The following is an 18,976-nucleotide window of genomic DNA, read 5'->3' on the forward strand; positions in this document are numbered from 1 at the left end:
ACATATTATTATTATTATTATTATTATTATTATTTATTTTTTTAAATGTTAATATGTGTCTTGTTATATGTATATGCGTGTACTGGAAGCTTCAATGCCAAGGTAAATTCCTTATAGGAATGAAAGCAATAAAACTATTTCTAATTCTAATTTTGGTAATGTTCTCAGCTGTCCTTACTGTCTGCTTTAAGGATTTGAAATGGGTAGCTTTAGATTTCTCAGAATTTGGTCAGAACATTCTCTTGGTGCCCCAGTTGAAGGGGTGGAGGTATTATGGAGGTAATGTTAAGGATCCAGGTACAGTCCTCTGTGAATACCAAATTGAGTTCTCTTTCACTACATATTGGGCCTGTATGGTCCAAAAGACATCACACAGTCTGTGTGTTTTAAGGGTTAGTTCACTAAATTAATTTCTTCTGTGGAACATAAAAGATTTTTTGAGATTCTTTGATCGCTCACCCCTAGGAACTTGTCACAATGTCTACTATTGAGCTATCATGACCAGTAGGGGGTGGTTGGCATGGGACCTTCTGAAATCTAGGATTACTTTTTTATTTATTTTGGACACCTCCAGCCACTCCACCTCCGTCCTGTGCGCTGATTCATATTTTTTGTTGATTAAGCCTACCCTGGAAATCCAGAGTTCTTGCGAGAGCACAAATTGAATTTGCTCAGCAAGTTACTCTGGCATCGAGTAATGATGCTCATTTAATATGCCCTTGTATCCAAGCTGCACCAATCACATCGGATTATCTGATATAGGCGGGCCAGAGGCGAGCTAAACAGATGACGACAGTGCTGTGACATCGAAGTCATTAGTAAACATTGCAAGATGGCTGGCTATGGATGAACACCAATTGTTTGAAACGGCTTTGGCCGCTACAATGAACGAGTTAGACTTGGCTTTTTATCTAAAACAGAAGACAGCGCTCGAATCGTTCCTTTGCAAGAAGGACGTTTTGCCGACCGGATACGGCAAGAGTCTAATCTACCAGTTATCTCCGCTGGTACTGTAGCTAAGCGTATGGGGCTTATTGTTGTGATTGGTCATAGTGTTATCCAATTGCGTGCAGTGAGCTTTTCAAATGCATGCTTGGTGCCGCCCCTCGAGCTGGGCGATTTTCATTACTCTATGCCAGACCCTTAATCTTTCAGATTTGGGTCTGGATTTCCAGGCTAGATTAAGCCTACAACGGTCGTGTTATGTGCAAACTTGATGATGTAATTACATCTATGCTTGGCAGCACAGTCCAGAATGAGCAAAATGAACAGAAGTGGACCGAGCACACAGACCTGGGGGATGCTGATGCCTGATTGTGCTGAAGGTTTTGTAGGCAATCCAAACCTTCTGTGGTCTCTTTATTATATAGTCCAGGACCTGTTTACACTAAAAGGTATTTAGGCCCAGCTTTACAATCTGCTTTTGAGGAATGACTGTGTTCAGTGTTGAGCTAAAATGAACAGAATTCTCAAATAGGAGTATTTGTTTTCCTGGCAAGGCACAATCAGGTGAAGGGCAGAGGATATGGTATCTTTTATAGATTGGTTGTGGTGGTATACAAACTATAGGGAGTTGAATATGGAGGAAAACCTTGAAGGAGTCCTATTTACAAGTTCATAATTTTGTTTATGGGGTCTACTAGAATACGTCACCTAATGTAAAAATAATATTTTTCGAATAATTTATATTGTTGCAGCACTCTGTATTATTTTTTTATTTTATTTTATTTTTTTAAACCTGCTTTCCAAAAAGCATTGTCTGCTCTGATTGGTCAGCCCGCCCCAGTCTGTGTGTGATTGGTCTACCGTTTAGAGCATACATCGGTACCGCCCTTTACCATAACTGGCAATTATCAGCTCTGGAGGCTTCCTGAGGCACTGTAAACACCACTACATAAATATGGCCTCAGTTCGGGCCAGAGTCCGATAATGACTCCACTATTCTGCCCTACAAAGCAAAAAGGCAGTAACTACGCAGAGTGCAGAACTGAGAAAAATGACTTTAAAGTTATTCTGTCATCCAGCCTAAGTAGTTGTAGGTAGATTATTGGACATGTGGCTGTTTTGTTACTTTATATTAGCTTATTCTTTGTATATATCAATCCTCATATTTAATTTGATATTTTACCCCTATTTTGCAGTTACTGTATTCTTGCTTTGTAAATTTGCTTTGTATTACTTACCAAAAACGTGGCACAATACCAAGGAAAAAGGCAGTAACTACAGATTCTCCAAAAACTATTACCATTTTTCTCCAAAACGACACACATTTGAGATAAGATGTTTTGTCACATAACAAAGGATGCCTTGAATGTCATGAAAATGATAATAACTAATTTTTGACCAAAAATGCAGTTACTGCCTTTTTGCTTTGTAGGGCAGAATTGACTCACTACATTTTAACCACTGTTTCCCAAGTTCAACCGCCTTAGGGAGGCTGAAAAAGTGGGTGTTTTAGATTCAGGTTGGAAAAAATAGTATCTCTTGGACATGTTGACAACACAATACTAATGCAACTCAACCAGGCCTCGCACCCTTTATGTTGCATATGCCTTGGGAGGAAATTAATTAAATGAGGGATATTGTGATGTGTACGTTCCCAGAAGAAAACCGAAGACTACTAACTAGTAATTTACTAGTAACTTGTAATTTAAAGTCCCCTGAAGTGGAAATCAAGTTTTTAATGTTGTTTATAAAATATCCTTTAAGACAAACCATGCGCAAATTCATAAGTCAACACCATTGTTGAGAATTTTCTCCTTAAAACCGCAGTGAAACAAAGACAGTCTCAGAAACTCGGTTTGAAATTGCCCTTGTTCTCTACATCACAAATATGTTGTAACCAATCCTGTCAATGTACGGGGCAGGCTTTAGCATATCATTAACTATGCTTTGAAGTAGGAGAGTTTCAAGAGAAGCCAGGTTATCCTGCTATATTTTTCTGTTGATATGAAAAATTGGGTACGTTTAGCAATATAGCGGGTTAATTATGCATTTGATGTTTATTACCATGTTATAATGAACTATGTCTTTCTACACTGACATTTTATGTTGTTTAAAGTGTGTCTAATGATACAGATTTTTAGAAGGCAGACTAAGATGGTGAGCGGGAACATGGTTTGTGTAACATTAGCAACACATTAGCAGTTTGATAACGTAGTCAAGCAAAAGGCTAATCATATTAATTACCATTTTGTGTCCAACGTTGTAGAGAGTGATACATAAAACACATTACTATTCTGATACATCAACTTGTAGACGCCCCTGTATAATTCACTCTTCCCCTTCTGAAGAATAAGTTTCTTGTTCAAACATATATGGCTGAATTAAACCAGTATTTCCACTTGCCATTGTGCAGAGTTTACTACAGTAAAGTTGACCAAGTGGATCAGGTAGTCCGAGCTTTTGTGATTAAGTGGAGGCGGGGCTAATTTGCATATTAATGGTTCAGCGTATAGTAAATAAGCAAGGGTGTAGAGTTACATTCAAGCTATGTATGCTAATATTCTACAATCTCAACTAATCAAATGTGTTTCTGTTTTAAGCCACGTTCCATTATTCGTTTTTTTTTTTATTTGTTGTTGTTTTGTTTTTTTGCCTGTTTTGTTGAAAGGGATAGTTCACCTAAAAATGAAAGCTTTTGTCTTCATTTACTCACCCTCATATTGTTTCAAACCCATAAGAATAACAATCATCTTCAAACAACATAAATCATTTTTGATGAAAGCTGAGACATTTCTGTCCATTCATTTAATGTCCAGGCAACCAAAACTTTGATGCTTCAGAATGTTAAGACATAAACGTGTAATCCATATGAATCAAGAGGTTTAATCCAATTATTCTGTAGAGACATTATCGCTTTATATAAAGTGATTTATTTTAGGTTTTTTATTTACATATAACATTAACATTGCATACAAGCATACATATAGCATGTGTCAGATGCCCTGTATTGACTGTATTAGCAGTGTTGATTTATGTTTACCTATAGTGACTCTTGTATTGTCGTAGTTCGCTTGAAATACTTTTGAGCTGACTGTCCAACTAACTAATGATTTTTACAATGGAAATTAATCAAAGCTGAATTTACTTTATCTGGACAATGACTTTCGTCTAGAGCTGCTGTACAGCCAAAACAAACTTTGTTGCATTCATTTCCTGTTATCACTGTAAAGCTGCTTTGAAACAATCTGTATTGTAATAAGCGCTATATAAATAAAGGTGACTTGACTTGACTTTATTAGACATGTCCTGCTGTGTGATATGCTAAAATCTAAAACTATTTTTAAAATATTTTTTTGGTAATTATTTTATAATCATACACGTCATATTAAGTGAACCACTACTGCACTACCTTTCTATGAAGAGTTGGGGAGAGCAAAATTAAAATGATTAAAATTAGTCACCTGTAGTGACCCTTTTTGCTGTGACGCTTGCCTAACTGGCCCATGTTGATCTATATTGACTCTTGATTATCTGTATTGGTGTCTGGATTATCTGGTAATCTGGATTGTCTGTCATGCTGACCTATAGTGACTTTTGCATGATGACCTGTTTACTTTCAGTAACTTTTGTTCACCTGTATTTTGTCATGTTTAGGAGCTGGTTGTTGCTCTTAGTCACCTAGTGGTGCAGTATGAGAGTAATTTCTGTACTGTGGCTCTGCAATTCATGGAGGAAGAGAAAAACTATGTTGTGGCTTCACCTGCAAATTCTACAGGTAATTATTTATAAACTGTTTTAGATTTATTGGTTTTTCTCAGTGATTTATAGAATTAAATTTTCCTAATGGAATACTAACATACTACTTTATGTATACTGCTCAATATACTAAATATATGACACATTTCAAATTAAGGGATACTATATTGTCACATTAAAATTATGTTTAAGTCAAAGAGTAGATTTTAAAATTTGTGGTTGATATTGATACTTGTTCATTCAACACATTGGTATTAGAATTGCAAGTGTGCATTTTGCCAAATATAATTGGTTGGCCAGATATTCCATACATACAGAAAATGTTCATACTGTGCACTTACGTAATGCATAATTAGTAGTATGCTGTTCTAAACATAGTCATGGTCCATTGTTTATCCGTTATGTCCGGCTGCCACTGACCTTTGACTTTTTTTTGTTTATGTAGAGACAGGGAACGTCACCCCGGGCAGGGACAGTCCTGCCATCCCTCGTTTACGATCAGTGAACTCCTACACAAACCTCAGAGCTGCCACCACCTCTCGAACCCTCAATAAGAGCCTTCAGAACCTCAACCTCAACGAGGAGGGTGAGTCAAACTCCACTCTATAACACTAAGCCTGAATTCTCTTTATTCGCAGGTAGAAGTCAGCAGGTATAATGTTGAAAAGAAAAAATTATAATAAAAAAATTTGAAAAAATACAATATTGAAAAGTTTTCAATTCATTTTTCAATTACACTCATAACATTTGGTTCAAAGTCAAAGGGATTGCTTAAAACATGGTGCATTAAAGTGCCTAATTAAAAGTGTAATAAGCCAAGAAAGAGAGCTTAGTTCAGTAATTGCACACTATTTGATGCTATCTTCTCTGAGACGTGGAACTCGGACAAGAAAAGGATACTTTGAGTTCAGGTGCACACCTAAAAGGTCAAATGCACACATGAATATGTTAAAAATGCCTGTCTTAAGGCCTGTTCACACCAAGAACAAGAACTATAAAGATAACTAAAATGATGACTATTTTAGCTGCCACACCAACACACGATATCTGCCGCTTTAAATGCTCAAGCTCTTTAAAGTCTGGTGTTTTCTGATTGGATATCTGTGGCAGGCAGGGCGGGGCCGAGAGCCATGGGAACGGAGAACGGACACTAATGAGTGTCACCTGTGTGCCACAGCGGTCTTGAGTCTCACGGAGGAGCTTCAGAAGGATAAAAGGAGACGAGAGCGGACCAGGCCTGGACTTTTTGCCAGTGTTTTGTTTTCATTTAAAAGGCAGTCGTCCATGAGGAGCTGCCGTTTTGCTTTTGTTTTGTTATTTGTTTATTTTGTATATAAAAGTTAAGTTGAACGTTTGCCGGTTCCTGCCTCCTTTGTGCTGCCCAATCTCCTCAGAACCGCAATCCTCCTCAGCAGCGAGTGCTGTCCGACAGCGTGTACCTCCTTCCTCCTGGGTTTCAGCACCAATGTAACAAGTAGAGATGCACCGATATGAAATTTCTCAGCTGATACCTATGGCCGATTATTCAGAATGATATCGGCTGATACCGATAGTTTGTTTTTTGTTATGGATAAAAAATCTCTCCCAAATAATACTGCAAACTATACAGAGAACCCCTTTCATTTGGTACACTATAATATTAGAGGTTAAAATTAACAACAGAGATATTATATTCAACTGCTATTTATTTCCAGATATAATATTACACACAAATAAAAGCTGAAATGTTTGTATACAACTCAGTTACACATGTAAGGTAGTTTTCATAAGCACTTGTCTTCATGGCAAATTTATTCAAACATACATAATTAACAGTAAATAAGCTCCTCTCTAGGTTTTTTATTTTATTTATTTATTTATTTTATAAAGCTAACTAACAAACAGATGACTTTCCTGAGGTAAATGCAACATTAAGTGATATTGTTCACAAGCTTCACAAGCAAGTTTTATTGACATCTTTCCACGGTTGAAACACTGATTGAGTGATTACATGAGACATTATATGGATTTCGTTAAGTTGTTCTGTAACTTTTAACTTACCTTCTGATATTCATGCATGCTTTTCTAGATATAATTTTTATTAAAGTGGAAGAATAGACTCGCACGCCGTGCTGCTGCTTGAACTGAGGCACTACGGTGATCTGTCACGTCACATTTAAGAGCGTCAAAACGCCATTTATTGTTTGAATTTCGTGATAAAATGGACAGAATTTGAAAGATGACACTTTGTTTCTTTTTAGAAGTAACAAAGCACAGAGCTATTTGCGATTATTGAGTTAGAGGCGCTCTACAAATAATGCTTAGTATGGGGAAAACTGCAGATCTGGCAACCCTGGCTTGAACTATGGGTGATTCATAGGGCCAAATAGAGCCTGCTTTTATGTAGCTGTTTTTAGCTTTTAATGCGTTATTGTCGCATTAACTTACCTTAACTAACTCAACACAAGATATTTTGTTCACACACAGTGTGAGTTGCAGTCGGTCACCACACCATTTTGATTGACAGCATATAATCGTCACTTATCATCGGCTGTTTTTAAACAATCGTCCGATGGCGATGAAAATAATTGCTTTTATCGGCCGATACCGATTGTTGGCCGATACATCAGTGCATCTCTGGTAATAAGCTTTAAAGGCTCAGGGAATGAGGAGGCGGGAATCGGTGAATGTACAACATAAGTTTTAATTACAAAATAAACAAATAACAAAACAAAACAAAAGAAAATTAAAACAAAACACCCACATAAAGTCCAGGCCTGGTCCTCTCTCACTGTGATCACTCCTCCTTTTATTCTTCCGGAGCTCGCTCTGTTCCCATGGCTCTTGAACCCGCCCTGCTTGCCACAATATCGCTCCTCTGTGCTGTTTTCGTTATAGTTGTGGTGTGGACTCTGATCATCTTTTTTATTTAGAACAATTTGTAGAACAATATCTTTATCGTCCTTGGCGTGAATGGGCCTTTAGTGAGTATTGATGTAAAAACAGTCAATTATACCTTTATGATGAAAATTGTCTTAAATCATAATTAATTCTTTCATTTACTCACCCTCATGCTGGTCTAATTTCTTACCTGAATCCTTAATTAATTTATCTTTATTCTATTGCCTGAAATTAGTTTATTTTTACTTGTCTTCAACACAAGGACTTTCTTTAGGACTTTTTACTTACATAGGTAGCTTAGTAGTGGTATTGAAATTGGTATCAAAAATTAAAAGAAATGTCACTGATATTTAAAAATGTGATACTTTAAAAAGCTTATTTCCAGCCAAAAAGAACTACAGTACTGTGCAAAAGTCTTAGGCACGCTAGTATTTTCACACACACATTATATTAACGTGAAAATATTAACATGCCTAGGACTTTTGCACAGTACTGAATATTGTGATATATATTGTTATTTTAAAATAAAAATACTCATATTTTTATATAATATTATGGTCATATCGCTCATCTATATTCCCAACCATGCTTGTGTTTATATGTGTGTTCTAGGTGCTCCAGCAGCATTCTCTCCAGGGAACCTGAGCACCAGTAGCAGTGCCAGCAGTACTCTGGGCAGCCCTGATAATGATGAATACCTACTCTCCTTTGAAACCATCGACAAGATGAGGAGAGTCAGCTCATACTCTTCCTTAAATTCTCTTATTGGTGAGATTCCCTGTTTCAGCAACAGCCATAGACTAGACCTTCATCAGATTCCTTTGAAAATGAATGTTAAGATGTGTATGAAATTAGTTCTACACACAAGATATTCATTTAAAATCTGACAAATGTCTTGAAGTAAAACATTGCACAATGCTTTAATGTTAAGTTTGCTATAAGCGGAATAATTCAATGGCCCGTGGTCAGTTATTCCATCAGGGTGATATGATACAAGACCTGATCCTGATCACCCTTTCAGGATTTAATTTGTGATAACCAGCTGGATGTACTTTATCCCACTTATTACGCAGCTACTTGCAACATAAGTAAATAACTGGAACAAAAAATTAATTTGAGCTGAGATATTTTATTAGTATGTGAAACTTTCTTGAAGAAAAACAGTTCCTAGCAAGCATTTTGTTGCAAAGATGAACAAACAAGTTCAAACAAGATTTAAGGGATTATGTTGTAGGGGAATTACCACATGAAGAGACCTGGATGCTCAATGAAGACCAGGAAAGAAGCTAGCTTAAGATATTGAAACACTAATACTTATAGTCAAATAGATAATCCTGCCAGCACAATTTGATAAAACTTAGGCAATATTGTTTCCCTTCAAGGCTAAGTTTTGGCAGGACTTAGCTAGATCCACACAGGGCACAGAGCACTGATTCAAACATCTATACATGATTCACTGTAAAAATTTGAAAGCAAAAATCTCAACGCAAAAGAAAAGGAACTAATAAAAGAAAGAAAAGTAAAATAAGTGAGACGAGAGTAGTTAGGTGGCTTGCATGATGTTGTTTGGTCTTAACCTCTGTCTTAACCCATTTTACCAGTCTTAAGCTGTAGTCTTAACCAAATCCTTTGTTCGTATCCTGAGTTTTTAAAGTCAGTTGTTTGTCCAACCCTTAGAGGAGTTCTGACCAATTAGACATTGTCTTTAGTTTGGGACATAACTGTTTCTCCTCCTCTCACATAAATCACCTCTTATCTTATTAGTCACATGGTCTCTTAATTTTCATGCACTAGCAGCGTATGATTTAGACCTGAATTTTATAATGAGAGTACAATACGTTTTACATGGATTTGATTTAAACCATAATTTAAGAAATAGAAAATCATTCATCCTGATACCAAGCACACCATAATTCCTATGAAATATTAAATAGTTATTAAAAAGGGCATAAACAATGAGTGATTACAACATGATAGTCTAATGTGTGGGTTACAGACATTATGTAGAATTACTGTATGCAATGTAATGATGTTTGATTATAAATCCGACTAGCATTGTTTTGGAATGATCTGATTCATTTTGATCTGTAAAGGCAGTCTCTGATTTTAGAGAGGATTTGAGTTCTGCTGTTTAAAGGAGAGGTCAAACAGAGGTCTGACCAATAAGAATCAAGTATTTAAGAGAGTGATTTAATAATTGTGATTTAAATATTCAACCACTTGACAACCCTAATAAATATACATAAAGCCAAAACAAACAGAACATCCAAACAGAACTAACAAAGTAAATGTCAAAGAAACAACATCATAATAGACTCAATTTAAAACCTGTTGGTTATTGTAAATATTCCAAGATGTAAATTGTCCATCCATGTGAACATATCACATAATTTTTCAGTTATAATCAAATGATTGACAGTTGATTTAGACCCATTTTATTTGTCTGTAAGATAAGCTGGTTAGCTAGTATGACACCAGTTTTATACAATTTATAATCCATGACTTATTAATTTCACTATAATCTTGACCTGATGGCTAATGGAAGATATGACAAAAACAGACTAACTGCAGTGAGAGGTTGCAAATGAATTGATGACTGAATTTAATTCATTTTTATGTGAACTCTTACAGTTCTCATATGTACTGAACTAAACTGAATTGAATCCTGTTCCACACAAGCTTGGTATGTTCCCTTTCTCTGAGAATTTAGAAGGAAGTCAATCCTTGTTCATGTATGGCCTCTGTGGATAAATGGTTAAATCAAGAGAACAGAAAACGTACTCGGTTACTAACGTAACCTCGGTTCTCTCTAGAAGAGGGAACGAGTACTGCGTAATATCTTACGCTACGGGGAAATCTCTTTTCCGCGAGATACTGAAGCCAAAAATTATCCTTAATTTTGGAATAATGTAAAACGCGTTGCGGCAGCATGCAGACATAGGCAAGACGGCTTGTGCGCCTATTTGCTGCCCTGCGGCAACTGCAGCAGCCTATCGAGAGGCCCCATCGTGACGCCAGATCCAATGGGGGCGCTTCGCGCCCACTGCGTCACATCCCGCCGAAACGGGTGTGGCCTGGGCCTATAAATATAGCTCGACAGGCTGGTAATCTGTTTTTTCATCGCCGAAGCGAACCAGAGCGTGTTGCAGGCACGGCAAAGATACGCAGTACTCGTTCCCTCTTCTAGAGAGAACCGAGGTTACGTTAGTAACCGAGTACGTTCTCTTACGAGAGGTACTCTCGTACTGCGTAATATCTTACGCTATGGGGACACAGTGTAAAACGCCGTGCATGCTGAGATCCAATACCAAAGTCCCAAGGGTAAGTGCCCGGGGCTCATATAGTACATGATCATCAGGGACTCGCAGAGAGTCCAGGAAGAGAGGCTAGAATAGCATCATTCCTGTAATAAATAGCATCCTATAAGGAGCAATTATATTGATAGTGTTCCACACAGCCAGGGCGAAAAACTCGGCCTGGTCTGATGAATATTATGGGTCTTACACACTGCCCATAGAGTTGCATGATCGATCAGCGAGCGTCCCTCAAGCAGTTTCAGTATTCAGTATTCAGACAATACTGATCTATTAGACCGAAAGCAGCTTAGCCTGCAAGGCGGAAACCTCTAGGTTATAAAACCTTATAAATGTAGACGGGGAGGCCCAGCCTGCCGCCATACAGATATCTTGCAAGGCAATCCCACTAGACCAAGCCCACGACGAGGCCATGCCTCTTGTGGAGTGCGCTCTGACACCTAACGGGCACTGCAGGCCCTTAGAAGCGTAAGCCAGCGCTATAGCAACAACTATCCATCTGGATAGGCTCTGTTTCGACACGGCTAGTCCCTTAGAACGTCCGTTGAATGAGACAAAGAGCTGCTCTATCTGTCTGAAGACAGTCGAGCGAGACACATAAGCCCTTAATGCCCTGACCGGGCAAAGGAAGCTCACGTCCTTCTCCTCATTAGAGACCAGCAGGACCGACAGTGAAATCACCTGAGCCCAATGAGGAAGCGAATGACCAGATCGTTCTGGCAGTCACTTCAGAAGTGACTGGCCAAGCGTTGGTTTAGTAAACACTGCTATGGCCGCCACGTAAACCTTGAGCGTGGATGGGGTTCTGCCCTTATCCAGTAGCTCTTGCAGGACGGAGAGAACCTCCGTCACCCCACAATTTGGCGGTGATATGCCACGGGCTGTGCACCAGCTAGAGAACACAGACCATTTTGAGGAATAGAGCCGTCTCGTAGAGGGGGCCCTAGCCTGCATGATCGTGTTTAACACTCCCACCGGGAGGTTAGCGGGTACCCGTTGATGGCCCACGCATGTAGGGACCAAAGCTCCGGGCGAGGATGCCAGATCGAGGCCTTGGCCTGAGAGAGGAGGTCCCTCCTCACTGGTATCGGCCATGGGGCAGTGCTTGTCAGCTGCATCAGAACCGGGAACCAAGCCTGGTTCTTCCAGAACGAAGCCACTAGTAGCACTGAGCATCCGTTTTTCCCTGATCCGCTCTAATACCTAAGGTAGGAGCGTGACGGGGGGAAAAGCATACAGCGGGCAGCGGGGCCAGACATGGGCCAGCGCATCCCTGCTCTTTGAGAAAAACTCCGGACATTGAGCGTTTCCCTGAGACGCAAACAGGTCTACTTCCGCTCTGCCGAATGTCTCCCACAGCAGCTGGACTGTCTGCGGGTGTAGAGACCATTCTCCTGCTGGAACATTGTTCCTGGACAGTCTGTCTGGTCCCACATTCAGGTGGCCAGGCACGTGCGCTGCTCTCAACAAGCGCAGATTGTGCTGAGCCCAGACCAAGAGGCGCTCCGTCAGCCTGTAAAGGTTTCGGGACCTGATACCTCCTTGGCGATTTATATTAGCCACCACTGACATGTTGTCCGAGCGGACCAAGACGTGGTGTCCTTTTATCTGGGGACAAAAGCGCCTCAGAGCGTTGTCGACTGCCATCATTTCCAAGCAGTTTATGTGTAGAAGCTTTTCCCGTTCTGACCACTGGCCGAAGAACGGTCTGCCCTCGAGCAGCGCTACCCATCCCGAGGTGGAGGTGTCCGTAGACACCACCTTCACACTCGAGGAAGTCCCCAGGCTTACACCTGACTGGTACCAGTCGATCACTCTCCAAGGTTTCAGAGCTGAGACGCATTTCTGATCGACCTTGAGGCGAGAAAGACCGGAGGTCCACGCTCAGCGCGGTACTCACGCTTTTAGCCAGAACTGCAGTGGGCGCATGCGAAGCAGACCCAACTGGAGTACTGATGATGCTGAGGCCATGAGACCCAGCATCCTTTGAAACTTTCTGAGCGGGACTATAGTGCCGCAGCGGAAGGTTTCCGTCATGCGCTGAATATCCAGTCTGCGCTGCGGCGATAGCTGTGCTGTCATAGACAGCGAGTCCAGTTCTGTGCCCAGAAAAGATATTCTCTGACTGGGAGACAGTGAACTTTTCGCCCAATTGACTTTGAGACCCAGATTCTCGAGATGTTCGAGTAATATGGTCCTGTGTTCTATGAGCTCTGAGTGTGACTGAGCTAGAACCAGCCAATCGTCCAAGTAGTTCAAAACTCGCATTCCCCGAAGTTTCCGAAGCGCTTTGTTCAGCTGTCTTAGATCTAGAATGGGTCTGAGACCCCCATCTTTTTTCGGTACCAGAAAATATCTGCTGTACAGACCCCCTTCGCTCTGAGCTTGAGATAAAGGCTCTATGGCCCCTTTGCTCAACAGTTTTGCAATTTCGATTCGAAGTAGATGTGCTACTTCCTTTTCTACCGTAGTTTCGATTTGCGCCGCACAACGGCGGGGGCGTCGAGCGAACTGTAGCGAATACCCTCTTTTTATAATGTTCAGCACCCATTCTGATACCCCGGGAAGCTTTGCCCACGCATTTGCATGAATAGCTAGGGGTTGAATGAGATCTGGTCTCTGGCCGTGTCATGTCTGTGAGTGAATCTGGGCGCGGGACAGCGGGCACATTTACTACACTGAAAACACCGTCGGCTTGAGCTGACTGTATGTGTGTTGGTTTCGCTTTTACAGAAATCGTGAGACATGCAGTGTGTAGTGTTTGTGGGCACTGGGTCGTGGGCACATTCACTACATTTAATGCACAATCGACATGAGTCGATTTTATGTGTGCGAGCCCTGTGGGGCGGGCTGTGCCTGTGTGTAGGAATGAGCACTGGGCAGTGGGCATTTTTACTACACTCATAACACCATCGGCCGTGGCCGAAATACCAGAAAATACACTCTTTGAGAGATTCATCTGGGTCGCCGTAAAAACGGCGTTTGTGTGCAGGCAAGCGGGCCGTGGTACCGGCTTGTTTACTGCAGAATACACTGGAACAGTTGCATTTTCTGGAACTGGACGAGCGAGAAGTTTTGGTGAAAGTCTGGCCGCAGCTGGACTTGAACACCGTCATTTTCCTAGGCGGGCTTGGACAGACTTTGAGGCCTTGGGCTTTATCTCAATCTTCGGCCGGGGCCCACGCGGGGGGCGGTGGCCGGCAGAGCGAGAGCGCGGTCTCGGGCCTGTCGACGCTGTGAGGCGGCGGCGGGCGGAGGCTGGTAGCTTCGAGCAGACGGCTGTTTTGAGCGGCCTGTTGCGGAGCTGGAGCGCTTCGGCAGAAAATGTTTCATGGCCTGTGACGTTTTCTGCACCTCAGCGAATCTGTCCGCGAAATCTTTGACGGACGATCCAAAGAGGCCGGCAGAAGAGATGGGGGCGTCGAGGAACGCGGCGCGCTCCGAGTCCGGCATCTCAGAGAGCGTCAACCATAAATGTCTCTCAGCAACGTTGAGAGAGGCCATGTTCCGCCCTATGGCCTGTGCAGTGGACTTAGTGGCGCGGAGTGCAAGATCCTCCTTAAATCCGGCAAGCTGATAGCTTCCGGTCCTTCCTCATCCAGTTTGCGGAGAAGGTCGGCCTGGAAGATCTGCAGGGTGGCCATTGTGTGCAACGCCGATGCAGCCTGTCCAGCGGCGGTGTAAGCGCGACTGTGCATGGCTGAAGTCGTGCGGCAAGCTTTGGATGGTAGTGCCGTCTTAGCGCTTCGTCCAGCAGAGGGCGGGCAAAGATGGGCCGCTACAGCTTCTTCCACCAGAGGAAGAGAATAGTATCCTCTGCCTCTAGCACCGTCCACCACGGAGAATGCTGCCGAGGCAGAGGTACGCATCCTGGCTGAGAAGGGGGCGCTCCAAGACTTTGCAAGTTCTTCATGAAGCTCAGGAAGAAACGGCGCGGGTCTTGAAGGTGGCGAAACGCGGTCCCCTTGCAGGAAAAAACCATCCAGCCGGTTGTGCACAGGCTCCGCGGGCGTCGACCACTCGAGGCCGAGGCTCTCCACGGCCTGCGTGAGCAGACGCGTCAGCTCTGCTTCGATGCTAGCCCTTTTCCCGGAAGGCTCGCGAGCAGAGGGGGCGAGATCCACAGAGCTCGACCAATCCTCACTGCCCGACGCCAGGATAGAGCAGCTGTCCTCCTCTACAGATGCCGCTTCTTCGTCGTCACCCATGACGGAAGCGGCGCCAGATGGCGGCCGCTGTCCGGGAGTGAGAGACTCAGGTGAAGCAGGCGGCGAAGCTGGCGGGCGAACCGCCGAGCTTCTGTCGGTTGGAGGAGGTTCCGGGACTGGCTGAGCACGGCGCTTTTTACGGCGCGGCACCGCAGCGGGTGGAGGTGCAGTCTCGGTGAAGGATGCCAGGCGAGTCCTCAGAGTCACCATGGGCAATAGCTCGCAGTGAGGGCATCCGCCATCAGCGAGCGCGAGAGCTGCATGATCCTCACCCAGGCAGGAAACGCAGATGACATGGCGGTTCCCGTCGCTGAGTGGGGCTTGGCACGAGCCACAGAGGTTACGAGTCATCTTTAAAAAGACGCTCGGCTCTTTTAGAGAGAGAGTGTGAGTCGCGGCGGCGAACACACACTAGCAGTGAAAAGGATATAATGCGCCGGATAGCGCAGCAGGAACGGCGACTGAAGGCGGCACGGCCAGCGGCTTCAGATGCAAGGCTCGTCCCACTGAAAGGCTTTCTCTGACGGCGCGGCTTCTTTCTCTCAGGATCCAGCGATGCGTGAGCTCCGCTGAAGAGATGAAAAATCAGATTACCAGCCTGTCGAGCTATATTTATAGGCCCAGGCCACGCCCGTTTCGGCGGGACGTGACGCACTGGGCGCTTCGCGCCCCCATTGGATCTGGCGTCACGGTGGGGCCTCTCGATAGGCTGCTGCAGTTGCCGCAGGGCAGCCAATAGGCACGCGAGCCGTCTTGCCTATGTCTGTATGCTGACGCAACGCGTTTTACATTATTCCAAAATTAAGGATAATTTTTGGCTTCAGTATCTCGCGGAAAAGAGATTTCCCCGTAGCGTAAGATATTACGCAGTACAAGAGAACCTCTCGTAAGAGAACTAAAAATCCCTCCGCAGCAGAATTTTACTAATTTATTTTAGTGCTATTTCAACATATAGATCCTCTAAATTTAAGTAATTAAGTCGTAATCAAACCTGCTGTAAAAGCTCTTTTTTTCTCTCTCACTCTTTATTATCTGACATTTATTTTTTGTTCTCGTCAGCCCCTTCAGATATTTAAAATTGTTACTTTTATCATTGTGAGGCCAGATTGAGGCTTTGTTCCAACATTCAAGCTGTTATTATATCTGATTCCATTATATTTCAATCCATTTTATTTGTTTCTGTCTCATTCAATCGTTACCTTTTTTTGGCTCACCATTGGTTTTTCTGTATTCAGCCACACATGCATCCTTTTTCATTTTCTTCACCCTTTCACTCCTCTGAGTTGCATCAGTGCAGTCCACACCAGCACCTTACAAAACCTCTTCATTTTATCTTTATCCTCTGACCTCCTGTCAACCCATCCTTTCCTTATATTCTCCTTTTCCTCTACTTAGTTTTATTTTATTTTATATAATCTGTGACTAATGCATTTCAAGTATGAAGTCCTTACTCAACCTCCAGAAGTGACTGTGCTTTGCATACATAAATCAGTAGCCAGGCAATGCAGAAACATGAGTGCTAGCACAGCAGAGTCTGGGGTTCGAAGCACCTTCCGGTTAACATGGATACTTGGATTCAGGGTGTTTTTTGTTTTGTTTTGTTTTGTTTTGTTTTGTTTTGTTTTGTTTTGTTTTGTTTTGTTTTTTGTTTTGTTTTGTTTTGTTTTTATAGCAGGTGTTGTGTTTGAAGTGAAGTTGCAGAATATATCATAACAATGTATAAAGGTAAAATAATTTAACTAGGAGTGTCATTCAGTAGATAGAAATCACAGTAGATAGAAAAAATCAGTTCTGGACAAGATATATTATAAATGTTTAAGCGATTGAAAGCCTTAATTACAGATCATTGGTCTGATCTTTTAAGTTACAGCTAGCTTATGGTCAGTAGAATGCTTGTTTTTTTGTTTTGTTTTTGCTCTAATACACATTTATCCAGTGCTGATGCATGGAAAGTGAGCTAGAGCTTTTAGCGTTCTCTGGAGTAGTATGTTTAGCACTGGAATAATATCATAATATACTATGATATGCATAATCTGCTATGGTTAGGAAAATGTTTTGTCAGTGTTATAAACCTCTAACTTCATTATTGGGTCCATTTCTTAGTGTGTTTTGAAACTGTGTCAGGTTGTGACAGCACACCACTGCAGTCTTGCTGAATATTTCATGCCCCTCTGTTGAAAATTATGGCTCTGTTTACATCGGCAAATAAAAATAAAGGAGTGTGCCAGAGCCCCGCCCCATCCCGTATTATACTCTCACTTTCTCCACTGGTGACTATTTGATGGTTGTTGAATTCTCTTAGCTGCAAATTTTTTTAAATTTGTTTTGTTTTTGATTTGTTGAAAATTACTACTAATTTCAGTTAAAATTGCTTAAGATCAGCATTTAGAGTGATGGATCATTCAGATCATTCAACATCTGCTTTCCGTACCAGCTGTTATTGTGTGTAGGGCTGGGCGATATATCGCATGACATTGTTAGGCGCATCTCGTCAGTAAAGCCGGTTCCTTGATTAGTAGTAAATCGCCATCACCTGCTTTCAGATGGAGCGGCATTTACAACACAGAGCCGTAATTAACTGACAAGCTGAGCCATATCACATTAATTATTGCAGGCGATACGTCCGCGATAATTAATGCAATATGGCTCAGCTTGTCTGTTAACTACGGCTCTGTGTTGTAAATGCCGCTCCATCTGAAAGCAGGTGATGCCGATTTACTACTAATCAAGGAACTGGCTTTACTGACGAGATGCGCCTAACAATGTCATGCGATATATCGCCCAGCCCTAATTGTGTGGATAAAGAAAAGTACAAGAACAGAGAGTGGAGGTGAAGGTGAACAAGAAGGTGGAGGAGGTGTCCCTAGAGACTGTGTTCATGAAGCGCTGTAAGATATTTGTCTATTATTTAGACAGGTCAATTTAGCTCAACGGAATTATTAATCAATTTATAATTATTCGAAAGAATCACTTATTACGACCGAGCAAATAACTCGTTCGTGGTTCATTTGAACCAGCCGTAACTATCCGCTCTGCAGTGGATATAAATTTTCAAACTATAGTGAAACACTATAGTTAGCAAGGTAACTTAGATCAGCAGTTTAAGACATTAAATTCGTAAGCACATAACACAAGTAACACTTCTCTTTAAAATTACAAACAAGACTTTATTGATTATTCTAACACATAAAACTAATATCTAACACAAACACACGCACGCACACATTCATACGAGTTGCAGCAAGAAAGAGAGTGAGGAAAGAATGAGTTTTAAGAGTGAGATGATGAAATCCCAAGTTTCTATATGCACTTATAAGACATGACCTGTAACGAACCACCAATCATTAATTAACCCTTCTATCGTTTCTTAGACAGGTTATTAAATCTATATCAATACACCATTTCAGCTTAAGAGTCTGGAGGTTACTTGCTCGTTTTGCGTTCCTTTTGGGAATTCCTTTGGTCGGCGTCAAAGGGGGTTTCCCGAGTTCGTTCGTTGGCTGGTGTCCCCGTGCTTGGATAGATGGGGCGGCCAGTCACGTGGGGTGCTGGCGGATGAATGAAAGTCTCTGTTGAAGCTGGCTTTGCAGAAGAACCGTGGACTGAAATCTTGCCGCAAAACTTAACTTAGAACCGAGACTCACAACGGAAAAGAAAGGAAACTAAGAAAAGAAAGGAAATTGAGGCGAGAGTAGATGATGGCTTGAATGAAGTTGTTTAACCCATGTTCTTCTGATCTTGATTTGGGTTCTTTCGTCTCTGCGTGTCTACATGGTTATTGGTTTGGTTTAGATCTTCATCTCCCGCTGCATTTTTGTTCTGCACTAAACTTAAACTTTGTTCTGGTGTTAAGATTTTAAACTCAAATGTCCG

The 18,976-nt window shown here is 41.9% G+C and overlaps 1 protein-coding gene across 4 annotated transcripts in view; it reads left to right on the forward strand.

Moving 5' to 3' along the window:
* Positions 1–18,976, forward strand: part of rptor (regulatory associated protein of MTOR, complex 1) — a 409,250-nt gene that overhangs the window by 270,880 nt on the left and 119,394 nt on the right. For all 4 annotated transcript variants that reach the window (XM_079882549.1, XM_079882546.1, XM_079882548.1 and 1 more), the window contains exons 19-21: positions 4,600–4,720; positions 5,147–5,287; positions 8,194–8,349. In XM_079882549.1, the coding sequence (XP_079738675.1) occupies positions 4,600–4,720; positions 5,147–5,287; positions 8,194–8,349 (418 nt within the window). The remainder of the gene's footprint in view (positions 1–4,599; positions 4,721–5,146; positions 5,288–8,193; positions 8,350–18,976) is intronic.

The sequence above is a fragment of the Squalius cephalus genome (genome assembly GCF_949319135.1).
Source record: "Squalius cephalus genome assembly, chromosome: 10".
NCBI lineage: Eukaryota > Metazoa > Chordata > Actinopteri > Cypriniformes > Leuciscidae > Squalius > Squalius cephalus.